We start from the raw sequence: 27,907 nt of genomic DNA, 5'->3' as shown, positions 1-27,907 counted from the left end.
TAATCCAGGAAAAAAGAAGAGACCAGAAAAAGGAGCTTTTTTTGTGCACTATATATATAAATATCTAGTGGAGGTGGTCACGGATGTCATGACTGATTTTATCGTTGAGTGGGGGGGTGTACAATGTTTGAGACTTGGAGCGAGAGAGACTTTCGTCGAGAACTGTATGATGTTCTGGCACTATTTACACACAATGAGGCAATCTACCGACATATATTTTCCGAAATTTAATATACTGGTAACACCCGATTATTGCGCAAAAATTATTGGAAAAGTGGAAGTAAGACTAGGACAGAATGACAGACTAACAAAGACATGGGTTTTTGTCTGTGTTCGGCTGAAGAGAGAAGGGGAAGTAGTATACTTATTGATGTTGGATAATGAGATAATACACGGTGCTGTCGGTTAATCATCCAAGGAGAGTCATATGCATTATATAATAATTGAAAATTATGTAATAATCCGAAAATTTATTATTGAAATGTCAGAACCAAAATGATTCAATATAAAGAAGATAACTACAAACTTCTCCACTTTTTTTGGCTGAGAGCAAAGTATTCTGAGCATTTGTCCAAGTGACCACAAAATCAAGAAAGTCAAGCTTCTGTTTGGGTGTCTTGGTTTGAGTATGGTCCCAAAGCATATAAGCATATTCAGACAATCAGACCCAAAGAAGCATCATTGTATGAGTCATGGAAGATCCACAAGTGTTGGTGTTATACACGTATGGCTCACTTGGGGCATGGAGTCGCAAACATTTCTGGTCATTTTCTCTCGAAATATTTCATGCTGGGTCGTTTTCATTTTGGCCAAAAACAGAGACGTGCACTAGCTTTTCATTGACCTATATACATTATAATCTACACATTACATAGAAACACTACAGTATCTAATATTACATACAACATTCCTTGATTAAAATCGAGATATCTGTTTCATTGAACTACATAATGTCCTTCAAAACAGAGGGTAAGATCCTGAAAACCTTTTCACCAGGTTTCAAACTCCGGTCCTCATGAAGCTGGCATAGAGCTGCACCTGCAACTTTCCAAACAAAGCCACATTTCCGGACATCTTGTGCCCCAGTTTCAGTCCTCACACTCCTGGCATAGTCATAACAAACATGATATATAGCGAGTGCGTCGTTATATATTTGTTGTCTGTCCCTTTTACTTTCCTCAAACTCCTCAGCCTCGTATAGGATCTAAGATGCATGGAAAGTGCAGTTAGAAATCTTGGATGCCATTCATTATTAAGAAGCATGAAAGTGATGAAATATACTCCAAGTACCTCTTTATACTCTCTTATGACGATATTGGCTGCCTGATTCTTGCTCTCTTTGTCTTCATATCCCATAGCAGAGGTCATCTTCTTCCGGTACTCTTTGTATCGTTTCTCCCATTCTTTAATTCAAGCGGTCCTCAGGAACGTCGTCTTCAAAAAGAGGAAGTTTCCGAATTTCTGCACAGAGGAAGAGCGTGCTAAAACTGTTGTTTTATGAATGGAAAGGGACTTAAGAACAAGCCAACAATAAAGAACTTGTATGAGTTGTATCACCTTTGACAGATCTGTCTTCTGTTTCATATTCCTCCACCTTATCATAAATGGATCCCAAAATGGAACTTGAATGGTAGGATTCTTGGTTTTTCTTCTCCATGAAATGTGGGAGCTCTCGCACCTTCAATTCTTTTGGAACTACAACCTGTTACACAGAAGGTAAGCTTCGTAACAAAGCACAGCCAGTCACTTGAAAGCACACTAAAATCATCAAGCAAGGACCACACAATGCTTGAACGTCAAATATAACTGACCTCAAAACCTTTTTTTGGTGCATCGAGAGCTTCATAGTAAATATCAATTAATCGCAGTATCTTGTCCTTCAGTTTGTTTTTCACATCAATACTCGTATCTCCTAGAGTCAAAAATTTATCCATCAAAGCCATCCAGTTTTGAGCTGCCTCATACACTGCGAAACTGAAATAGCAGAATTTGCAACACAGGAATGAAGAATTATCAAACATTAGGATCTTCATAAAAAATCTTGTACTAAGAATAAGACAAGAATAACCGTAAAGTGAGAACTATATAGCAGATCGAGTAGGATAGAAAGTTAGAAACCAATCAAACTGTTTGTAGAACTTGTATATAATTTTTTTATTCAACCTGATTTATATAAATAGTGGTCATTACTTTAGCAAAAAATCAATAAAACTGAGGTTCAACAAATTACTTGAAACATAATGGTCACCAACTTTTAGAGTAGGTAAAATTAAATTAATGTTTTTTTTTTTTTTTTGGCAAACTGGAGATTAAGAGAGGCAGAAAGCCTCCAAAACCCCAGAAATTATTGAAAAAAAAAAGAGATTGGGGACCAAACCCAACCTCCCAAGCAAAAGCCAAACAACTAAACGACACCAACTACCGAACACGAAAGTGTGGTAGTCCTAGTCGATCTCTATTACAATTAGCATGAATAAAAGAGGTAAAATTAATGTTTCATATGCAGTACTCCTTACTATTCTCTTTACTAATATGATCAATGAATGATGCTTTGTCTCATGTAATTAAAATGATATCAAAAGGTTAAAAGGTTCTGTATAAGATTAAAGTCTTAAAAGATTGACCAAATAATAGCCACAACACAGTGGGATCCTAATTGAAACTAAGAATTTGAATGTAGTACCAACTAAAAGATTAAAAAATAAAAATACACAGCATACCTTGGTTCAAACCTAGTCTTCAAGAATAGTTTGATGAGCTCATCTTCTAGATCATCCTTTGAAAGCTCGGTTGGTCTTTTACCATGAACTTTTTGGGCAGATGACTTTCCAATCCAAGGTTCACTTGGTTTAAACGATTTTAATAGCTGAAGTACTTCCAATAATGAGTGTTAAATCTTAAAAGCAAACCAGATATCATCAAGAGTGTGGAGAAGAGATAAGAGCAATACAAGCCACTTAAATCAATTCCAATGAAAATTAGAAAAGAATCCAGAGGATGGACTGTCTAATGATTCAAACTTTTCAAATCCCATATTTTATTTCTTAGATGCATGGAATGAATAATATAAGATCAGTTAACAAAGCATGGAGTATTGATCAAAGAAAAAAGAAAAACAACATGGTAGTTAAGTGGTATGGAAAACAAAACTATTTGCAATTACATGCAGATCTATTAAAGTATTTCTAAAGTGAGTCTGCATGCTGAATTCAAAACAAAATGAGCATGACTTATGTAATTGCCAACCTGAGGGTTTCTTGAGATCCAGTATAGATCACCATCAAAATCTCCACCAGCCATTTCATCAGCAACGGAACGTGGACCTTTACTAGAGAAGAATATACCGTACTTGGCATTGCCAACAACAGATTCTAGTTCCTTGACATATCTGGCCTTTAGGACATGAATATCACCGAAGTGTAAACCAGGATTCCGGTACACTAGAAAATCTCCCGACAGTAGTTGTCCATTTTCTCTACATAATCATTGACAAGAAGAATGTACAACACTAAATATCATGAAGAATTCTGACATAGGATATCAAGAAAACAATAAGAATGTACAACAAAAACATTGATATAATGATATAATTGAAGGAAGCAAACACAGTTTTCTAGAACAGCTCTACTGGAACAATTAGAAAAATCCTAAATGTAAACGTACTAGAACAATTAGTCAATACAACCTGAAATGTATCAGAATTTTTGCTTTAGCAGTATCCCATCAAAAATAAAGAAAAAGAAATACAATGCATTAGTAAGAAAATGATATTCCAAAGCTTACTAACAAAAGCATATCACACATCAATACATCATTAACATTAATTCCCGAGACCGTATTTCATAGCTAATGGCAGGGCATGGACCCGAAAAGTAAGGACAATGTGTTGCTATAAAACAAAAAAACATTAAGAAGTAGAACCAAAGGAATAACTCAATTAAATCTAGCTATAGTGTAACAGATATTAAACATATTATCAAATTCAGGAACACACTTTATATAACAGAGGAGGAACATGCCAGAAATCATACATACAGGATAATGCAAACTTCATCTTTTTCAAGTTTTCCTGTTGGATCAGCTGTCCCCATCAAATAGTATGATTCAGGAATACAAATTTTCCCTTTTTTGAGATTGATCTTTTCCATGTTCATAAGGGTTGAAAGACGATATTGCACATATGGTTCTTCAAGAGGAATACCACAGGAGATCATTTTCGCAACAGTACTGTTGTCATCGATCTCGCCACATCTAAGGGCAACTGCAAATATAGACAGTAATGGAACCAATCAAAGAACTAGCCATGCTGGACAAAATACAAGTGGAACATATAAGAAATAAGACAACGCTACTTAACCAATGAAAAGAAACAGAAAAAATTGGCGACCAATTTGACCCCAAACAGAAGAAAAGGAATGAGAAAAAGTTTCTTTACCTCTGAATGCTGCGCGTGGATTGCTAAAAACATCACGAGTCTCTTCTAAAGCTTTCATAAGTAACTCGATGAAGTATTTTTTTGGCACCCCTCCATGGTACAAAAGTGCAATTAAGTTCCTCGACAAATACGTTCTCTTATTAAGTTTACTGCAAGATCAAAAGTTTAAGGTGAAATTTATGCCTTAAATAATAGATAATAGAAACAGGTAATGCTTGCCCTGTATCTGAAATTCTCATTCACAACTAACATCATTGAGAGGAGCAAAACTGTCATCATAAAATTTTAGCATAACTATTCTAATTACTACTATTGTGATCTAAATCTTCCATAAGTTTTAGAAGATTCTCATGTCAAATATAATTGGTTCACTTTTGATAAATGGGGTGTGCGTGACAAGTCTGTCACTCTAATACAATCGAACATCACTGATTATTGTTGGATTCCCACCTTAATATTATTATTGTCTATATGATTGTATCATAATCGTCAACCTAGTCTAGATGATAGCTGAGAAACATTCAGTAGTTCCTTATGTTCAGCAGCTGTAGGTTTATTTCTTCACCATAACAGTTTAATTCTTTCACCTATTTAATCTCTTCTCTAAGAGATAAATGTATATCACCTATTTTACCTGGAATCAGAGTAGAGATCCTTCTCAGTCTCTTAAGAATTTTGTTTTTCCTTTCCTCCCTCTTGCTTCTAATAAATAAAGCTATATTCCAAAAATGTTGGAAATTTACCAGAAAGCATTACTCGAAGAAGCTCATACTCATATATAATCACATATCAATTTTTGGTTAACTTATAAAACTCTTTCTCCTTTTCTTACTCTGTTTATTTTTAACCTCAAAAGTATCTCACAACACATGAGAAACTGTATCCAAGATATGCCAATAATTACCAAGTTGATACAAAGTAAGTGATTTCACTGCAGGGAGCAAAAGCAATGAAATTATTGTACGATGGATCTACCTTGTTCCTACTATCTCCAGTGAATTCACTGTTTGAGGATCTGACAATTTTGGATCTGGCTCAACTTTAACCATTGACGGTCGAATCTTCAAAGTTTTTGGTGGAAGCTGCAAATTTTGATATAGAAATTGAAGCACTCCATCAATCATAAACCTTTTAGATTGTATTACTTCAGATAAATTAGAAGAATGCATTCCTGCCAGTGGTCAAATTGATCCTTTCCAAGAAGGCATTTTCAGACATGAAACCCAATAATTTTTTTTTTTCACTTGTACCAAGTTCATACTAGCTCGTCTGGTCCTTGTTAGCATACAGAAACTCCTTCAGTGGACGTACATGTTACATATATGTATACATCTCTTTGGAAAAATGAAAACTGATCAACTTAAAATGAAGTAATGAACGTTCCAAGGGTCCATTTAAGTGAAAATTTTAAAATGAGGGATTTGGATAAAAAGAAAACTCCAGTTACCTATATGAACTGACATTAATGTATAAATTTCGTTATTCATTACTCATGAGTAATGACCACTCTCAGAATTACTAGAAAAACAAGAGGGAAGTGTTAAATAAAGTAAATAACTTTTTCAGTAATTTAAGTTAATATTTCACTAACAAAAACAAAAGTTTTATATGGATTTTATTAGAATAAGAAGTTGAGATATTTCGTTGTTTCTTTTTTACTTTCTTTTGATTGCTTTCTGTTTATTTTCTTTTTAATTAAAATGATATGAATAACTTCCAGTTGAACACATAGAGAGAGTTAACATGTAGCTCCCCCTACCTCCATCCCTCGCATGCACTCATTCATTATTAACTGATACAGAAAGACAAACAGACCATACTCTGCTCATAATAGTATAATAGAACAATGTGGTGGATATTAGAATATGTAATGATATGACATGGAGCCAAGTTGGCTCCAATAAGAAGTAATTTTTAAGAAAATGGCAGAAAACATACCTCTTTATTGACAAGAAAAGTTCCTTTGATAGCACGGCCTTTGTAAAAAAGTCGGAACTGCATGAGCAAAGGCTACAGGGTGGAGGGAAAAACAAAAAAACAAAATGAAATGAGAATCCATTGCAAGCCCACAACTTAAAAGAGAACAGAAATTGCAACACTACATCCGCATACCAGTTCCCGAGTTCTAGTGCCTGGCTGTTTCCATTCCAGAATCTTGTCCTCAAGTTCATCATCAGGATCATCAAGTCCCTAAAGCATGAATCAAAGATAAGTCGTGCACATAAAAGAAGAGGAGAAATATGGAGCTGTATCCATAAATTCAGATTGTCTCAACCACTGATCACAAGTGCAAAGATAAGAAAAGGTTCATTCAATTCCAGGAGACAGAATCCATTGCGCCTAGCACATTCCAGATTGGCTCAACTATTGAGACAGAGTGCAAATATATAAAGAAAAGCATACTTGCAGAAGGCTCAGAGTGATAGGGCATAAAAATGACTCTTGCATGTTATACATGTTGCCCTTGCACACGGAGTTTTTTTCAGCTGTGTCACAAACTACCCTGTGGTCCCTGTCATACCAAGTGACCAGGTGAACTACCCCGTCTTATATTCTTCTTCTGTATCCATATTCATGGTCATAAGATTTCTATGTCTACATATATATGGCAATACAGCACAAGGAAAACCTACTAGTTTCAAATATTATCCACACATTGAAAACTAAATCTTCTGCAATACTTATTTTAAAAAGTCTAACATAAGTCAAACTGCAGTAGTAGACGGTAATTCAACTATGATCTTAGTATATACTATATAGTTATTATTGCTTCAAATAATATACATAAACTTAAGAGCTAACTAAAATAGAATCAGAAACCTCGATGTGTTCGTTATTGATCTGCTCTCCTTTGCGTGCTATCTCAGGACAAAGTAAAGCCAGATCCTCAGATATAAATCCTGTGCCATCAGTATGTATACGAGGTTTTCCATCTACATAGATGGGATTACCAGACTCATCCTGCAATTTAGGAAAAACAAAAACAAAAAGGAAGAAAAATAACTCTGCTTTTAAAATTGAAAAGAAACAAATTCGAAGAAAAGGAAATATAAGGACCATGGAAAAAAATAATAGGAAAGGCGAGAAAGTTCATGGAAAAATGGTTATAAGGATCATACGCAACAGTCTTTGTCTTTGATGAATTCCACCTTGACATGTGACCAATTTACTTCTAAAGTAACTGTCTTGGACAAAATGAGAGATAACCTGAATCTCCGACACAGATGGTACTTTAGAACCAGAAAATAAAATTGACTGTATACAGCTCGGGAAAGAATTTTGCTACAAATAATTAGATACCTATCCATGTAGCTAGCCAAACTAGGCCCAGTGTGTGCATGCGTGAAAAGAGATCTTCCTTCATGCATCGTTTTGCCAGATAACTTATAGCCTATACCCTTGTCTATCACTGCATCAGAGCTCCCACGAACAAAGTAACATTTCACAGGTGATGAAGTTGGGTCTTTCCACATATTCTTTCCTTTGTTACCAGCACGGAACACTGATTCATAACCATTAGAAAGAATTAGAGAAGTGATAACAAGTTCTGCTAGGATTCTTAACAACAAAATACTACCAATCCAAATACTCAGGTTTAAATGACAAAAAGAAGTGTCGACACATAGAATCCCAATTCTGCTATATAGCTAATATGGACGACATACACATACATGCAATGTATGTGTGTCTACCTGATGATTGTATCAGGAAATGAATAAACCATTATGTATTAGCAATGTATTCTATTTTTTTACTCAAACAAGCATTGTACTAAGTTAGAATGTGGTCATTAAAAATATGAACTCAATCAAGAAAGCTACATAGAATAATTTCAAAAATGGTTAGGGAAGAAACTTTTCAAGAACTGGAAATATAAAATTCAACATATGAAGGCTTGAAAAGCATACCAAAGAAAGCGTATCGCCGCAAACCAACAAGAATGCCTTCTCGCATTAACTTGCTATATGTACCACTGGAACCTTCCCCTTGGGTAAATTTCACCTCCAAAACATTGTCATCTCCTAACTGTTTCTGTAGGAGAGTTCTTGGTTTGTCTAGGAAGGGACCCTGAGTTTATTATAAAACAAAAGATTAAAAAAAGAAAAAAATGTTACCCATCCAATGTCTGCAAAATGAAATGTCAATAATGGTAGAAGCTACACGATGATCATTAACAGAAATAAAAGCAGAGAATCCGATGGAAGTTGCTTACTTTCATAGTATATATGTTTAAAGTGCCTCGGGTTTGACAAGTAAAAAAAAAATATATATAAAAAATATATATAAAAAAAAACATGATTTCCAGAAAAGAATTTCAGACGGTTAATCATACAACGCCATAGGAGCTTGAGACTTCCTGTTTAAATATTGGAAATTAGATCCAAAAAGTTGGCACTTAAAACCTCCTACAAAAACCAATGAGAATATCACATCCCATCCAACGCTTTCAGTAAAGCCATAGTTATTACTCATATCACAAACCCTGATTGAGTTTTAAGCAATGACTACCTGCATTACAGCTTCTCTCTGAAATATAAGAATCTTTTTCCTCCTGTGTATGCATATGCAAGTATGGAAACACATTTGTATGCGATTAAACAAACTAAGGGTAGAGAAGAAAACCTTGAACTTGTAACTCCCATCCACGGAAACATAACAATAGTACTGGTGTGTTCTTTGAGAATCCCAATCAGAATACTATAATACACCCAAAACATGAAAGAGTCAGATACAGTAAGGGATACTAGGGTGGCTTGTGCAGCTGTTATAGAAGACTAACAATGATTCTTTAGAAGGGGAATAGAAAGAAGCTGACAATTAATGGATTAAAATTTCTCTTTAGAATCTCAAGACTTTGAAAACTGTGTGACACATTAACATCAGTATTTTTATCCCTGAACTACTTGAGAAGTATAAAACCTGATGAGGCAAGGTTTTGACCAGAGTGGTCCAAAATCATTTTATTATCTTATGCAAGGTTATTTGTGAAGAGTTACGAGGAAAACCATCTCTCTTTTTTTAAGAAAAAGGTACCAAAATATGGCATCCAATATTACTTTGTGGGACTTGTATAACACTATAACAACTAACAAGTAGGATCGGTTAAAATCACTTGGTGCAGATTATGAAGAGTAAGGCATTAATATGCAGAAGAGCAAGAATGAGAGAGTGATAATCACCCATCGTCGGTCAGCCTTGCCAACATTGTTTTCACCCAAAGCATGCCAAACTGTGGTCTCGAACTTTACCATTGGCAAACTTTTCCAGCTCCTAATAGCCTCCGCTTCTATTACATCTTTTAACTTCGTTCTGAGAATAAATAAATGAGTCAAGACAGCAGGGATACATTTTAATCAAGATGAGCTTCAAAACAAAATAAACAACAAAAGGAAAGAGAAAAAACATAAAGAAAAACACTTTGTCATACCCTCCAGCATAACTCAAAATCAGAAATTGCTTTCTGAAATCGAGTTCTCCCAGAGCTTCTAAGTGTGCTGGTCCATGGTCTCCAGGATGGTAAAGAACTGGGGAGTGAGTGACAGTCTCACCTGTATCAACACGCACTCAGACTTTCACGGAGACAATTGGTTTAAGGTAACATAAAACACTATTGATCAAAACGCAAAGCATTGAAAAAAGTATTGAAAGTCTGATCTTGAAAGCTCTGATAAAGTTGAACAGGAGTAACAGGAGAGGCAGATAGGGTTTGAAAAGGAGAAATACGGATACCTGTAGAAAAATAAGCAGAGGAATCAGACTTACATATACGTAAACAGAAATGGTTTTAAGATAACATAACCTTTAAAGCTGTCATAACTTTGTACAGGAATACTAGAAGGAGCAGATAAGATTTGATAACGAAACATCAAAGAAAGCTATCATAAAGTTGTACAGAAATGAGTTCATGATCAACATAGGACATTATTTATCAGTGAAAAACATGAAATAAAGTACTGCAAGTCTGACCTCGGAACCTCTCAAAGAGTTGTCTAAGAGTATTAAATGGAGCAGATAGGATTTGATAGAGAGAAGGGAAGGAATAGGGTGATTGCCCATTGCACACTGTCCCCGGGGATGGGTTGGGAGTCTCACCTGCACCAAACAAACACTCAAACTCATCAAATTGCTTCAATTTCATCATAAAACTCTGTTGATCACTAAAAGCATCAATGAGAATAAAAGTCTAACCCTGAGGCTGAGAACTGGAATAAAATGATGCATCAGTAATAGTAGGAGAGGAATGGCTCTGATAAGAAGAAGTCGGGGAAGCTTGAGAAGGAGAAGCTGAAGAATAGATTGGCTGTCGATTAACAGGAGAACCACACTGGATTGTCTCACCTGCAACAAATATCTCACTCATATTAACACAATCGGCTTCATTTAGGAATTTCATGAATCAGCAGTTTATCAAATTGAAAAACCCTATAACTAAATATAGCCTTTGAGAAACAGAGGAACAGAGTCCATTCTCTCCAGACTGGTCTACAACTGCAACACTACCACACACTCAAACTCAAATTGATACAGGAGACAGAAATGCTTCCAAGTTTACAAGGTAAAGCAGGGAAGCAAAAAACAGTAAAAATCCAGACCTTGAGAATGATCAGGCCGTGCAGGACTAATAAATGAAGAAGAGGAAGAAGAAGCAGAGGGACTCTGAGGGGTCCAGACTGTTCTTGAAGAAGACGAAGAAGATTCATTCTCTCGCTCCTTGATCATGAAAGAGATGAATCCATTGAGGGTTTTGATGGGAGTTCTGCTGTTGTAAATTTGGTTTAGCACGTAGAGGGCGTCTTGCTCGCTCCGCGATGCAAGCTTTCTTCTGATGCCGTCGTTCGGCTGTGGTTGGTTTTCAAGGTGGCATATTCGATCCAGCGATTGCTGCACCGAGTCAGGTAGCTGCACGCCAGACATGGCTGCTTCTTGGTTGAAGGACACTGCTGCTCTGGGTTGATTGTGGTGGTGAGAAACTTAAAAGCCCCAAGAAGTATAGTGGTGGCTGTTGTTGAGGTTTCCCGCTCTTCCAAGGTTTGTAAATATAGCAGCGTTTCCGAGACATTATTCGAGGCCATTCCTTCTCCGAGAAGGAACTTTCCAATGGTGCTGTGTGCTCGGAAAGCTTTCTTTTTCTAAAGATAGAATCTCGACTCGGATCGTCTAAGTCGACTGATGTGTTTAAAACAATTCTACCGTGTAATTTAAAAAAATAAAAAAATAATTAAAAAAATAAAATAAAAAATTATTGATCGGGAGAGCTTCTAAAGGAGGACTAGTTGACTCGTCGAAAAACAAGGAGGACTAGTTGATGATTTTTTTGTGGGACCTACTTTTCGACCACATTTCCACAAATTAACCATTAGATGGTTAAATATTCATGTGTAGATCATTTATACAGTTTTTCAACTAAATTGAAAATCATTAAGGCATTTATAATCATGATTTATCAATTATGAATATGAAAATGACAAAGAACTTTCCAAAAAAGACATTATTCGAGCCCACCGTTCCTTCTCGGAGAACGAACTTTCCAATGGTGTTGTGTGCTTGGGAAGCTTTCTTTTTCTAAAGATGGAATCTTGACTCAGATTTTCTAAGTTGACTCATGCTTTTGAAGTAAGTCTACTATGTAATTGTAATAATAATATTTATTGATCGGGAGAGCTTCTAATGGGGATTAGTTTAAGATTTTTGTGTGAGACCCACTTTTCGATCATATTTATGCAAATCAACCATTAGATGTTTAGATTTTCATGTGTAGATCATTTATGCAATTTTTCAACCAAATTGAAAATCATTAAGGTACTCATAATCATGGTTTATCAATTAAGAACATGAAAATGACAAAGAACTTTCCAAAAAAGACATTATTCGAGTCCATCACCGTTCTTTCTCGGAGAACGAACTTTCCAATGGTGTTGTGTGCTTGGGAAGCTTACTTTTTCTAAAGATGGAATCTTGTCTCAGATTTTCTAAGTTGACTCCTGCTTTTGAAGTCTACCGTGTAATTGTAAAAATAAAAACAAACAGAAGTATTTATTGATCAGGCTTCTAATGGGGACTAGTTTAAGATTTTTTTGTGAGACCCACTTTTCGATCACATTTTCGCAAATTAACTATTAGATGTTTAGATATTTATGTGTATACCATTTATGCAATTTTTCAACCAAATTTAAAATCATTAGGGATTCATAATCATGATTTATCAATTATGAACATGAAAAAAAGGAACTTAAAAATACACTATTCGAGTTCATCACCGTTCCTTCTCGGAGAACGAACTTTCCAATGGTGTTGTGCTGGGATGCTTTCTTTTTCTAAAGATGGAATCCTTGAGTCGAGATTTTCTAAGTGAACTCATGTTTTTAAAGCAAGTCTACTGTGTAATTGTAAAAATAAAAAGAAAGGGTATTTATTTATCTTCCCTTAATATTAAATCTAGTTCTTCTCACTAATTCAATTTGTAGAAAAACAAAATAAAATGTTATTTAAGTTCATGCAAGTCTCGGATGATCCATTTTTCTGTCAAATTGGAAATGCGGTGAAGACCCAATTCATGAACGAGCAGCCATGTTTCCCTAATCTCGAGAACGCAATCTGTATCACCGACGATAACCAGGCGGTTATTGTGGACTTCCATTCCCCAGGCCGAAGAAATGTTTTTGACAGAAATGTCAGAAGTTTGGAGAACATTGCGCAAATTCTGTCAGGTTGTTTATGACATATTGGGGGTGGTAAAGACGAAATAAACCGGTTAAATGAGTTCATATCTTTTGTACGTCGCTACAAATGCTGGCTGAGTAGATATCCTCCGCAACGTCAATTGTTGGAGCTCTTTATTCTTTGTCATCCAATTTTCTGGAAAGATGGCGCAGAGCTAACCTTCTTCAACAATCTGGGCCGCATAACAGCTGCGCACAAACATTATGGTCCGTGTTTGGGTTCGAACGCTCAATTTGATAAACACATCCAACATTCATCAATTGAAGGCTGGCGAGTCACCGGGCTAGAGATCCTGTTCTTTCAGATGTTTATAATTACCATAACTCTAGTTACCGCAAGGCTGACCTTCCCCTGTTCTGTTCCAATGCAATGAAGCATTACTGGGACCGTGCCTGGATCCATAATTTGGCACAGCTGGACAGAAAGGAAGTGATTCGTCGATTGTGTCACGAGCTAAAATGACTAAAAGATACTTTGTTCAACGGCTATGCAAATGCGGTTATTGCCGGTAGATATAACCATCCGGTCTTTTCTCCTGACCACATTTTAACCAAAGATACATGAGTGTTGTGAAGCATTTCCAGCACCTGGTGTCCCACACAGCCACACCAAGTCATATGTGTGATCAAAGGACAGTAGCAGCCGTGGTTTACTTGTTTAAGCAATGCGAACGGATCTCTCGTATTATGTGTGTTTTTGTTTGGATATCAAGGATATTTAGATATTTTGCTTGATCTCTCGTATTTACATCTTGTTGGGAGTTCGGAGATACTATATACTTATTGTTAGCCTATTGTGTGGTTATGTGGAATTATCAGCAACTAAATGCATTCTTTGTTGCTACAAAAAAAAAAAAAAGTCTCGGATGATCCATGATGCCTCCCCCGTTCAAATACTCTTTACCAAAAAAAAAACAATGAAGAAATTCGAGCTTTTTTTTGTTTTAGTTCGGCCTCAAAACTCATAAGCATATTCAGACCCAAAAGAGCGTTATGGAATATCCACAGGTGTTAATGACCAGTTAATACCTAGTGTTGGTGTTAGTTTGTTTGCCCAAGCGCGTTCTTTGATACATATAGCTTACTTGGAGGACAAGCGGGCGGGTCTCATGCCCTTGAAGCAAATGCCCCCATGACACCTCTTAACGTGCTAAACCATGCAGAATCTCATATTTGTTCAAAGTGTCATGTTTGTTGATTAACCATTAGTAAAGTAAGATTTTTAAATGTGTTCCAATTTACAGAATACTGAAATCCTCTCATAAATTTTTTTTATAATAATTTTTCAAAAAAAAAAAAAAAAGTAAATTCATTTAAAAAATCCGTACTTCGTTTATGGATTAAAATCCAGTTTGGTCCTTTTTAGTAAATTCATTAAGAAATCATTTTGGTTTCAACACTAGTGTTTTCTTACGAGTTGATCACCATCAATGCGGAAGCCTGCGAAGACCTTTACATATATACATAAAATGTTACACCGTATAACACATTCCTCGACCATAATCAAAGGAAATGACAGTAGTAATTACAAAATCTCCTTCAAAACAGAGGATACTATCGTACAACACCTTTCATTCGTGTTCTTGGCGTGAAGCTGGCACAGAGCTTTACCTGCAACTTTCCACGCAAAGGAACACGCCTTCACACCTCCTATCCTCCTCGCATGGTCATAACACACATGATATATAGCTTGTGCCTCGTTATATATCTCATCGATCGGCCTTCTACTCTCCTCAAAGTCATTAGCCTCGTAAAGAATCTACAGATGAAGGTAAGGCAGTTAGCAAAACAGAAGCAAACTACAATCTTTTCATAATTAAGAAGCATAGAATGTAGAAATGTCAAAGATTTGCCTTTTTATATTTCCTTATGACCACATCGGCAGACTGATTTTTGCTCTGTTTATCAGCATCGTCCATAGCAGAGGCCATCTCACTCCTGTACTGTCGGTGTAGTTCCTCCCATTTGTCCAAGCAGGCATCAGGGACTTCATTAACATCAAAAGCAGGAAGTTTCTCGACTTCTGCATACAGATATGGAGGAAGATCGGCATGTTAAAACTCTCTGCATCTTTTAATGGACAAGAACTTTGACAACCAACTCAACTATTAGGTGTATCACCTTTGAGAGAATGGTCTTCTGTTTGATGCTCATCCACCCTGTTACAAATTAATCCCAAAACGGAAGTTGAAGGGTAAGAATTGTTCTTTCCCATGTAATGGGGGAAACATGGGACCTTCAATTCTTTTGGAACTACAACCTGTTACATAGAAGGTAAACCTAGTTTCAACTCAGAGCAAATCACTCCAAAGCACATGGAAGACTAAATAATTAGAACCTAGCTATTAATTTCCATTTCCAATTCTTGAACTTAAAGATAGCTGACCTTTACACCTTTCTTCGGTGCATCTAGAGCCGTGTAGTATAAGTTAATTAGTTGCAGTATCTTATCCTTCACATTATTCTTTTCGTCAATGTCACTCTCTCCTAAAGTCAAGAAACGATCCATCCAGGCTAGCCAATTATCAGCTGCCTCACTCATAGCGAAACTGAAACAGCAGAAATTGTTTTGTGAATCAAATCATAACTCATAATGGATTCACATTTGTAAGACAAATTTGCAACCAGAAGAAACAGTGAACTATAGCCAGAGACTCTCAGTAACGACAAGAGAGAGAGAGATCCACAATCCAACACAATATCAAGCACAATGTACACCATTCAATTTGATTTGTCATATGTTGTAATTGTAAACTAATTTTTTTTTTTTTTAGTTTGGCCTGATTTAAGGGCTTAGTGATAACAATTTATATCAGCAACCTTGTCAAGTTGAGGTTTAACAACTTACATGGTCGCCCGCAGTTAGGAGTTAATAAGAAAATCATTGTTTGAAGTTCCTCTTTTCCAATATGAACAATGCTTCATCACATCCCACTCAAAGCAATATCATAAGGTTTTATTTAGACTACAAAGTAGTAATATTCAGCAAATAATAAGCCTCTCCACTGTAGGAACCTAATGAAAACTAGAATGTCAAGGTAATACAACCCAAATGATTATAAATACAGTCAGCTGCATACCTTGGTTCAAACCTAGTTGTCAAGAATGATCTAAACAGAACATCTTCTAGATCTTCAGGCGAATAGTCAGATGGACTCCTACTGGGAACTTTTTGGGTTGATATTGAAGCTTCAATCCAAGGTTCACTTGGTTTGTACCACTCCAATAGCTGAAGTAATACCCAATATTATGTGTCAAATATACAAACAAAAATGGGATAACATCAAATAATAATGAAAATAATGATAAGAACAAAGTTCTTTTCAGTGTCATACCACATCATGACGTAGGAAAAGAATATAGAAAAGAGTATGAAAACCACATAGGTGCTATGCAAACCACTCAAATTAACGTCAATAAAATTCAGACAGTAGTATGGGCTTTTCCAATGACCCAATCTATCAAATACTTTTTTACTTTCCTAGCATGAAATGGATAGTACATAAGAACACTTATGAAATATGGTGTAAAAGAAAACAGATGATAGTTAAGAGGTATGAAGAACAAAATTTGCAATTTCATAGATTGGCTAAGCATTTCTGAAGTATCTATGCATGTTGAGCTTTTAAAAAACCAATTATGCTTCATGTTAATGCCAACCTGAGGGTTTCTTGAGACCCAGTATAGATCACCATCAAAATCTCCACCACCCATTTCATCAGCAATGGAACGTGGACCTTTGCAAGAGAAGAATATACCGTATTTGGCATTTCCAACAAAAGATTCTAACTCCTTCACATAGGTCGCCTTTAGAACATGAATATCCCCGAAGTGTAAACCCGGATATCTGTAGACTAGTACCTTCCCCGACAGTTGTCCATCCTTCCTACATCAGACCAAAACAGAGCCCCTCACAGTATAAGAGAAAAAAAATGTTGTTGACACTATGATGATGAAAACTGACCTACAACCAATAAAGCAAAAACACAACATAGAAAATATTACAATAAAAGATTGCTTCAAATACAATTTGATAACTCTACATCTGTAAGAATAGGTCTCATCACATGGATAATCAAAATAACTTATTTCTTCTATCATACTACATGTAACTCAAGAAACCGTTATTTGTTCTGATCAAGAAAAAAAAAACACTCACACACAGAGCTAATGTAGAGCTATTCATTAAAATACATATGTGAAGTATAACCAAAGGAATATCTCAATTTTATCTAGCTATAGCATCATAATAGATATCAGATATGGTCTCGAATTCTGGAATGGGTTTCATAATTCATATAACAGGGAAGGGAGCCAGAAAATGTTACATACAGGATAACACAGACTTCATCCTTTTTTAAAGTCCCTGTTGGATCAGCTGTCCCCATCAAATTATAGGAATCAGGAATATAAAGTTTCCCTTTTCTAAGACTGTTGTTTTCCTCTTTCATTAGGACTGAGAGACGATACCGCAAGTATGATTCTTCTAGAGGTATTCCAAATGAGATCATTAATTTCCCCAAGAAATTGTCATCAATCTCACCATACTTCTCAGCAACTGAAAGAAATGATGGAAATAAATAAAAAAAATAGTAAGTGAAAAGGAACAGTAGGAAATTGCTAGAATGTTTAACTGAGAATAGATATCAAAGAAAGAAATTGTCTGTCAATTTGACCCCAAGCAATCCAAAACATAAGGGAAAAAAAAAGTGATGGAAATCTATCAGCTCTAACTTCTAAGTACTATAAGATCACCACCTTTGAGTGCTGCACGTATCTTGCAGAAAACACCATGAGCATCTTCCAAAGCTTGGTTAAGTATCTGCATGAAAAATTCTTCCGGTACCCCTCCATGCATTAGAAGTGCAATTAAAATCCTCGATAAGTGCGTATTCCTAGGAGGAGTACTGGAAAAAGAAAAATATAAGTTTCTGTTGATGTATAAAATTCTCTCCTATTCTTATCTTGTTAAATATATAAGGTTGTAAACACTTCATTGTTCAACAAGTGAAATATGTAACGTAATTTTGAAAATGTATCCAACATATGCTAATGACTAACTATTTCATAACAACTGCATGGAGCAAAAGCAATGAGTTATGCAAAGATAAGGATTAAATCCTGATATACCTTGTGCCAACTATTTCCAATGAGTTGATTGTTTGATTATTGGAAATCGTTGGATCTGTCTTAACTTTGAGCATAGATGGTCGAATCTGGATTGTGTTCGGATGGAGCTGCAAATTTTGATACAAAAGTTGAAAATGGTGTACAATTAATGCTAAAAGAAGAGAATGAAGAAGCGACTAGTAGTCTGAACTAAGAAATATTCCCTAAGTTTTGCATTGTCATCAAGCCTACTCTGATAGATAGTATTACTGTATTTACTTTAGCAATGAAACCACAATCTAAATAAATTATTAAAAGAAAAGGTTAAAAGGAGAAACGGTACGTGGAGCGTTACCTCCACCAGGTAAAGTCGTTTCAAAAGAAAATGACAGGTTCCATACCTTTTTATTGACAAGAAACGTTCCTTTAGAAGCACTGCCATTGTGAAAAAGTCGGCACTGTGTGAGCAAAGGCTACAAGAGGAGAGTGAAAACAAAAGAAAAAAGGATATGAGAATATATTGCAAGCCAATAAATGAACTCGTGAAGCTCAACAAGTCATGAAAAGAGAACAACAACAACAGTTCTAAATTTGCATACCGGTTCTTCAGTTCTAAGAACTGGCCTTTTCTTTCCCATATCATTATCCTCAAGTTCATCAGGATCAGGAAGTCCCTAAATCATAAATCATAAGATAAGCAAATCATAAATCATAAGATAAGCTATGCAGAGAGAAGAGTAGAAGACATTTGCATCTTTACAGAAGATAAGAAGACAACATGAAGCTGTAAGCATTATATTCAGACTGGAGTTAACCAGAGACAGAGAGAAGAGAGAAAAAAACAAAATATCCAGTCAATTGCAGGAAACTATGAAGCAGGGAAGAGAAAATTTAATTGCCTAAAGCAAAAAGTAATACGTATAGGGCATAACATGACTTGCACATTATATGACTTTGTCTTGCATAACAAGTTTTTGGCTGTGTGACAGCAGATCCATACAGTAACATTTCTGCTTGATTTTTATTAAAATACATATGTAGTATCAATAACATTGGGTCCCAGAAGCAATATCAAAAGAAGTATTATAGCAACCGATCTTTCCCTGACCCATTTTTATATTTCTAAGGGCTAAATACAAATTACTACCCTGTGGTTTAGGTCCAAAATCAATTCAGTCCCTGAACTTCTAATTTCATCAAAAACACCCCTGCACTTTCAATTTTGATCTAATAGGTCCAAATTGTTAGTTTTCCGACAATTGAGTTATTTAACTTGTTAATGTGGCTCATATATGGCCTATGTTTTATGATGTGGTGTCGAGGTGGTCTGCATAGTCAATTTAGGAGTGAGTCCTACTATTAAAAATAAATAGTTTTTCAACAAATAATCCAACTATAACTTGAACCCATAACAGAATATTAACGAATTGGACCTATTAGATCAAAATTGAAAGTGCAGGGGTGTTTTTGATGAAATTAGAAGTCTAGGGACTGAATTGATTTTGGACCTAAACCACAGGGTACTAACTAGTATTTAGCCCTATTTCTAATATGCAGTGTTCAAAACCCAAAATAGAAGTATTAACCTTCTAATATCAAATATAATCCTACAAACTCAGGATTGACTCGTTTGCAAGCAGTCATTTTAAAACATCCATCTTGACAAGTCAGATGCCACGAATGTTGAAGATAATTAAACTATGGTCTTAGTAAATATAGTTATTAGTTAAAACAAACATAAAAACTAACTAAAACTTAGAATTACAAACCTTCATGTGTTCATCACTTATACTTTGTCCTTTGGCTTCTATCTTTGGACAAATTAAAGCCAAATCCTCAGATATGAATCCAGTTCCATCTGTATGTATAAGTGGTTTTTCATCTCTATGGATACGATTACCAGATTCATCCTGCAGTTCACAAGAAAGGAAAATAGATTAAGAATAAACTGCATTTAAGATTGAAAAGCGAACCGAAGAAAAGGAAAGGTAAGAGAGTTCACGAAATACAGTTAAGGATCATACGAGACAGTATTCTTCACCGATGATTTCAACCTTGACAACTGACCAATCTACGTTTAAGCTCGTTGTCTTGGACAAAATGAGTGAGAACCTGGATCCCCAACAAGGATGGTACTTTAGAATCATAAAGGAAAAAAAAAAAAAAAAAAGCTTCTAAACAGCATTTGGAAATAAATGTTCGTGCTACAAAAGTTACATACCTAATCATGTAGTTATCGATACTAGCCAGAGTATGTGCATGCATGAAAAGACATCTGGCTTCATACATCGTTCTGTTAGATAATATATAACTGACACCTTTGTCTATGGCTGCATCAGAGGCCACTCGAACAAAGTAACACTTCACAGGTGATGAAGTTGGGTTTTTTTTCTTCTCCTCATTACCACCATCTTTGAACACTGATTCATAACCATAAGACAGAAAGATGATAATCAATGCTGATAGGATTCTCTACAATTCAATACTAAGAACACAACAAGTTCAAGGATTGAAATATAGATTTAAAAACTTCACCAAGGAAAAATGGTCTGAAAATTTGAATATATGAAAAGTGTTTTGGGCATAGAAGTATGGAGAGAAACTCCTTAAAACCCTTAAGATTGATATTATGGCTGATTGCTATTATAGACCGGTGCAGACACATACACGACATGACATGGAAAGAATAAACTGTTATGATATAACAATCAGTTATTTGTTTATCCAAACATGTGTTATATCAAACATTGTTTCATAGGAAAATATGGCTTACGTCCTCCATTACAATTTTTTGTATTAAAATCTTGAATCGTTTATTTTCACAGATTCAGTTCTTTGAAAATAGCGAGTTATCCTTTTTATTTGCTGGCTTTAAGGTTCATGCCTATTTAAGACATTTCTGCTCCTTTCCCTATCAGGTATGACTAGTTTAAGGTGTAGTGCCTTTAATGCTTAGTGTTTAGCCAAAACCCCACAACCTATACCCAAGCTATGAACCAGTGATTCCAAAGGACCTAACCTGTGAAATCAAAATATTCAGAATCTCAACTAAAGAAATGTGCACGAAGGACCTCAAATGATCTATTATTTCATATGAGGTAAATATATTTTATGTAAATAATAAAAAAATGATACAGAAGAGAATATCTCAAAAGTGGTGGGGGAAGTAAAACATCTCAAAAACTGGAAGTTCAAATTCACCATGTGAAGGCATTAAAAACATACCAAAGAAACGATATCGCCGCAGACCAACAAGAATCCCTTCTCTTGCAACCTTCATATACATAGAATAATTATGATGGCAAGCAATACTTTGACCTCTCTGCACCTCTTCTTTGGCAAACTTCACCATTAAAACATTGTCATCTCCTAATTTTTTCTGTAGGAGCGTTCTTCTTATTTTATATAAATATGGGCCCTGGATTAAAGGTCAAGAAAACAGTTATAAAACATTAAAACATCTGCAAGCAGTCAAGAATGGTGACAGCACCATGAAATTATTACTGAAAAGGAAATGAATGCATAGAATTCAGTGGAAATTGCTCGTTTTATACTATCAAGTGCCCTATGTTGCTGAGCTGCTTAAGACATAAACAAGTACTACAAATATATCAACTTCCACAAAAGAACTGCAGATGGTAATTACACATGGCCAGAGGGATCTTTTACCTTAGATAGAATGGGAATTACAACAAGCAAGTTCCAGTTTGCCACTATTAAATTCACCTCTTACATGTATCAAAATGAATAATGCCATTCGTGAAGAGTTTACTTTATGGGTAAGATTCGAACTTGAAACCTCCACAATATCTAATGGAATACCTGGATCCCACCTGATTCCTTCAGTATATCAATCGTCTTACTGATAGCACATTTCATGATATAATATCTACAATTACTGCATCTCTTAGTAAGTTATCAACTTCTGCTCCTCTTGTGTATGCATGTGCAAACATGTAAACACAAGCATTAAACTTATAACAGAGAGGTAAACGGATAAACCTTAAATATGTAACTCCCATCCACGTTGACGTAACAATAATAGACGTGTGTGCGTCCAGAATCCCAATCAAAATTCTACAAAACATCAAAAATATAAAAAGGTCATCAGGCAGATATTATAATGGATACGAAGGTAGGCTTGTGCTTTTATTAAAGAACTTAACAATGATTCCTTAAAATCGAAAGAGAAAGAAGCTAGCATCTATGGGGTAGATTATGAAGGTAACAATTAATATTTTAACCTCTGAAGTAACTGATTAAAGTTTAAAACTAATCAATAAGATTTGCATCTTAAAACTAAATGGTTAGTTAAAAATTAGCTGAGCAATGGCTCAAATGATCAGTTTGATGCAAGGACATAGCCAATGGCTTTCCAATGTACTTATATCCAATGCACTTGTATATGATGTTAATAGTTTTTACATCTTCTTGAAAGAATTCATAATGGCTGCGTATACCTAAATAACAATATTCTTGCACAAGAGATGTATACAGATTAGGGTAATCAATAACAACAGTTGAGCAAGAATCAGAGAATCTATATTACCAATCGACGGTCTTCAAGGCTGATGCATTTTCGACCTAGATACTCCCAAATTTTGCTCTCAAACGTTACCATTGGCAAATATTTCCAATCCCTAATGTCCTCTGCTGCTATAAGATCTCTCAACTTCATTCTAACAAATAAAAGCAAAATGACCACCCAAAAGCAGGTAAACAATTTAACCAAGACTAGCTGCCAAATAAGCAAAGGAAAACACAAAGGGAAAAAATGTTCCTTACCCTCCAGCATAACTTAAAATCAGAAATTGTTTACGGAATTCTAGTTCACCCAGAGCTACTAAGTGTGCTTCTCCATGATCTCCAGGTTTGTCTATAACTGAGGACCTAGTGATACCCTCACCTGCAGCAGCACACACTCACACTGAGTCAGCAATGACTTTAATATAACATTATAATCATAATAACTACCAACCACAATGAAATGCTTGAAACTGAGAAAGTGAAAGTATGACGAACCTTGAAACCTTTCATGAAGTTGTACAGGAACAACATCAGCAGACATTCTCTGATAAGGAGAAATGCAGAAGGCTTTTGATGGAGAACAAGAGGCATATGGTGATTGTCCTTGAACAGGTGTCTGATCAGCAAATACCCCACCTGCACCAAAAGCCTTCATCATAAAACACCGCCCACCCCAACAAAAGGCATGAAACTGAGAAAATGGAAGCACGATGGACCTTGAAACCTCTCATCCAGTTGTAGAGGAGCAGTCAGTCTTTGATAAGAAGTGCTTGCGGCTTTCAATGGAGAACCAGAGGAGTAAGGTGATTGTCCAATAACAGGTGCCCGGTCATTAAATGCCTCAACTACACCAAAACTTAAACATAGTCATAAGCTGATCAGAATCAAATGAATCAAATAGTGTGTGAAATATGGCCGACCTTGAAACCTCTCATCAAGCTGTACAGGAGTAGACAATCTTTGATAAGAAGAAGTGACTGCGGATTTTAATGGAGAAACAGAGGAACAAGGTAATTGTCCAACAGCTGACCGGGCACTAAATGCCTCACCTGAACCAAAGCTTTAACATAGTCACAAAACACAGCTGACCAAAATGAAATGAATCGAATTGAGAAAGTGAAGTATGACGAACCATGAAACCGCTCATCAGCTTGTATAGGAGTAGACAATCTTTCATAAGAACCTGTGGCTTTTAATGAAGAACCACAGGAACAAGGTAATTGTCGAACAAGTGACCTGTCAGTAAATGTGTCACCTGCACCAAAGTTTTAACATTATCAAAAAACACAGTTAACCACAAAGCAATGCATGAAACTGAGAAAATGAGAGCATGACAGACCTTGAAACTTCTTATCAAGTTGTATAGGAGCAACCAACGCAGATGGGCTTTGACAAGAACAAGTGCGTGCCACTTTCAATGGAGAACCAGAGGAATAATAAGGTGATTGTCCATTATTGATGTTTCCTGGTTGCTCTAGAACAGTAAATGCCTCCCCTGCACCAAAAAGCTTTAACATGGTCATATAACAGCGGTGACCACAACAAAATGAATCAACTTGAGACTGCCTTGAAACGTATCATCAAGTTGTACAGGAGGAGACAATCTTTGATAAGAAGTAGTGCCTGCAGCTTTTGATGGAGAAGCAGAGGAATAAGGTGGTTGTCCAACAGATGACGGATGACTAAATGCATCACCTGCACCAAAAGCTTTAACACAGTCAGATAACACCGCTGACCACAACAAAATGAATCAACTTGAGAAAGTGAAAGTAGTGACAAACCTTGAAACCTCTCATCATGTTGGACAGGAGCAGACAGTCTTTGATAAGAAGTGCCTGCAGCTTTCAATGGAGAACCAGAGGAATAAGGTGATTGTTCAATAACAGGTGACCGGTGATTAAATGCCTCACCTGCACCACAAGGTTTAACATGGTCATACAACAGCGCTGACCACAACAAAAGGAATCAACTTGGAGAAAGTGAAATATGACAAACCTTGAAACGTATCATCAAGTTGTACAGGAGGAGACAATCTTTGATAAGAAGTAGTGCCTGCAGCTTTTGATGGAGAAGCAGAGGAATAAGGTGGTTGTCCAACAGGTGACCGATGACTAAATGCATCACCTGCACCAAAAGCTTTAACACAGTCAGATAACACCGCTGACCACAACAAAATGAATCAACTTGAGAAAGTGAAAAGTAATGACGAACCTTGAAATCTCTCATCCAGTTGTACAGGAGCAGACAGTCTTTGATAAGAAGAAGTGTCTGCGGCTTTCAAAGGAGAACCAGAGGAATAAGGTGATTGACCAATAACAGGTGACAGGTGATTAAATGCCTCGCCTGCACCAAAAGCTCTATTCTTATAACAGTGGTAGAACACAACCAAATGAATCAAACTTGAGAAAGTGAAAGTAAAGACGAACCTCGAGACCCCTCATCGACTTGTGCATGAGCAGACAATCTTTGACAAGAACAAGTCACCGCGGCTTTCGATGGAGAACCTGAGCAATAAGGTAATTGCCCAACAACAGGTGACCCGTCACCAACTGCCTCACCTGCACCAAAAGCTCTTAACATAACCACAAAAACACATATAAACCACAATGCAATGCATCAAAATTTCGAAAACGAAAGCATGACACCATCACACACACAAAAAGCTTCAACCTTTAACTCAGCCATATCATCAAACGCATGGTAGGCACCAAAAAGCTCCAACCTTTACATTCAAATTGCTTTCTGCATTACCTGGAGGGCTGAAGTGAAGTCTCTGAGGAGTGAGTGAAGTAGCATCAGGGCTTTGAACGTGAGCGGAACGCACCGTTTTGGACGGCGACGGAGAAGCAGAGCTACATTGCCGGATCATCCACTTTATATAACGGCCGAGGGTGGTTCTGATGCTTGTGCTGGTCGAGATTTTCTTCAGGGTCTCCATTGCCGACTCCTCGCTCTGAGCCGCGAGCTGCCTTATGGCGTCAGCGTCCGGCCAAGGTTGCTTTTTGTCCTCACAGATTTGCCGGAGCAATACCTCCACCTTCTGAGGTAGACGCGGCACCTCTTCTTGCTCATCCCAACTCTGCTTCATCATCAAGTTTCAATTTTTGACCGGAATTTTGGCCCCCCAAGTTTCGATTCTGATCGAAATTTTGGCCGGTTCCCGGTGGTTAGTATGACTTGATGGAGTGGTGTGTCAGTGAGATATGGTTTTAGTGAGAGAAAGATGTTCCTTTGTAAGTAAAGAAAAATTATTGTAGTCAAGGACAATGGAGTCCTACTGGCACTCAATGATTTTTTACTAGACTAGGCTAGATCAGTGATTAATTAGTGTTCCTAATGAGTACTTGCTTTCTATACCCAAGCCTCCATTGATGACAAGGCTCTCATCTTTTTCTTTTGTGTAATCACATCAATATATTGATGAGAATCTTTTAAACATGCAGATAGTATCAAGTTGAATCAAAACTTTAGTGGCTACACGACAGACTTTGTTTAAACTGAAACTAGAATTATTGAACCAGTGGCAGCTTGCACTTCTTTTTCTTTTCTTCATTTCTATTCTTTCCCTTTTTTATAATAATATTGCTTTGCATGTTCTCAGAATCTCACTTCACTGTTGGACTTCTTTCCTTTCTTTTCGTTGTCGTTGACTTTTTCTTCTTCTTCTGGCTGGATTATCCCTTGATTTCTCTGCGTAGTGAATTCACCATTGTTACATTGTTAGCATGAAGGCTTGGTTTGTGACCATATTTAACGATGAAATGTGATAAAAACAGACCACCAACTTGGATATGGTAACCTTAAAATCGTCATAGAGTTACTAAATCAAATGTAAGGGCATCTCCAACCCCCTTAGTCATAATCTATAGTCATTTTAAAATTTGACACCTCTACTATCATTACTATTCATTCAAATTTTGAATCTCCAACCCCCTTTAGTCAAAAGCCATAGTCATTTCAAAATTTTAATCATTTTAAACAATCATTTAACTACAATATGAGTTTATAGGGAGCCCTTCTAATGAGGACTACTAAAATGAGAACTAGTTTAGGACTTTCTAATCAACGATTTAGGAGACTCACTTTTCGATTACGTTACTGCAAATCAACCGTTAGATGTTTATGTATGTATGAGTATAACACTTCTGAAAATTTTATTCCAAATTGTTAATAGTTAAGGTACCGAACTAGATCAAATCAATGGACGAACCAAATCTGTCAAACATAAAATGTTCATGTTCATAACTGATAAATCATAATATGAATGCTTTAACGATTTTTGATTTCATAGAAATATTGCATAAATGATCTACACATAAATATCTAAACATCTAACGGTTGATTTGTGAAAATGTGATCGAAAAGTAAGTCTAACAAAAAAGTCATCAACTAGTCCTCATTTTAATGGTCCTCATTAGAAGGGCTCCCTGAATTTATATATCATATATAACTAATTTATATAATATATCGTCATAATAAAATATTTTTCTAATTTTTCAGAAATTTTTCTTTTATTTTTTCCAACATTTCCCTTTAAAAATATGTTACTTTATTATATTTACCCATTGCACTTTTCTGACCGTCAGATTAGAAATTAAGTAATTTTATATTTATTTTTTTATTTTCTGTACCAATTAATCTAGGCCCTCCATTTTGATTTGAATCAATGTAGAGTGAATCTCGACCACTTGTTTTTTGACCGTTGGAAGCCCACAATGGCTTCTGCACTAGTTGGGCCCAATGTTGGCCACATTTATGGCTCATCTCCAGCGCGTGTGAAGATTTGGACTGTTATTTTGTCGCATAGCACGTAGCTGAAGTCTTCTCCACCTGGCCTATAAGAGCTCGCGTCTCCTTTTGTGTAGCTGCCATCTAGGACCCACCACTTGTCCAAATCGGATTATTTGCTCAACTACCGTCCGATTGAAATCGGACGGTTGACATGTATTTAGATTTTTCAGAGGTGAGATCTGTCAACCGTCCGATTGAAATCAGACGGTAGTTGAGCAAATAATCTCTGGTCAGCTGCTGACCAGGGGAACGGGACTGTTGACTAAAAGGGTTGGAGTTGCTCTAATAATAACTAAATAAGTTTACTATCTTAACGGAGTCCCAG

General features: G+C 36.2%; 1 protein-coding gene and 1 pseudogene across 3 annotated transcripts; both read right to left on the bottom strand.

Moving 5' to 3' along the window:
* Positions 1-824: 824 nt before the first annotated feature.
* LOC133711997 (probable RNA-dependent RNA polymerase 4) lies at positions 825-11,569 on the bottom strand (annotated as a pseudogene).
* Positions 11,570-14,582: 3,013 nt separating this feature from the next.
* LOC133711980 (probable RNA-dependent RNA polymerase 5) lies at positions 14,583-26,174 on the bottom strand. Of its 3 annotated transcripts, none has more exons than XM_062138051.1 (29): positions 25,543-26,174; positions 25,218-25,349; positions 25,003-25,134; positions 24,787-24,915; positions 24,573-24,701; positions 24,415-24,486; positions 24,131-24,286; positions 23,924-24,046; positions 23,712-23,840; positions 23,508-23,636; positions 23,287-23,427; positions 23,050-23,170; positions 22,814-22,943; positions 22,267-22,341; positions 21,490-21,682; positions 20,486-20,684; positions 20,289-20,376; positions 20,034-20,174; positions 18,864-18,938; positions 18,666-18,737; positions 18,286-18,392; positions 17,914-18,062; positions 17,488-17,713; positions 16,816-17,041; positions 16,236-16,384; positions 15,542-15,704; positions 15,277-15,415; positions 15,009-15,178; positions 14,583-14,914 (listed from the first exon to the last, which is right to left on the bottom strand). In XM_062138051.1, exons 1-29 carry the CDS (start codon positions 25,880-25,882, stop codon positions 14,681-14,683), a joined length of 4,269 nt encoding a protein of 1,422 aa, XP_061994035.1. In that variant the 5' UTR covers positions 25,883-26,174; the 3' UTR covers positions 14,583-14,680. The 3 variants fall into 3 exon arrangements, with proteins under 3 accessions (XP_061994035.1, XP_061994044.1, XP_061994052.1); XM_062138060.1 differs by having other exon boundaries at positions 24,573-24,626; XM_062138068.1 differs by lacking the exons at positions 24,415-24,486; positions 24,573-24,701 and having other exon boundaries at positions 25,543-26,173.
* Positions 26,175-27,907: the final 1,733 nt, after the last annotated feature.

Source organism: Rosa rugosa, chromosome 1 (genome assembly GCF_958449725.1).
Source record: "Rosa rugosa chromosome 1, drRosRugo1.1, whole genome shotgun sequence".
NCBI lineage: Eukaryota > Viridiplantae > Streptophyta > Magnoliopsida > Rosales > Rosaceae > Rosa > Rosa rugosa.
Note: the sequence above shows the minus strand (reverse complement) of the source record. Positions and strands in the feature narration are given on the sequence as shown.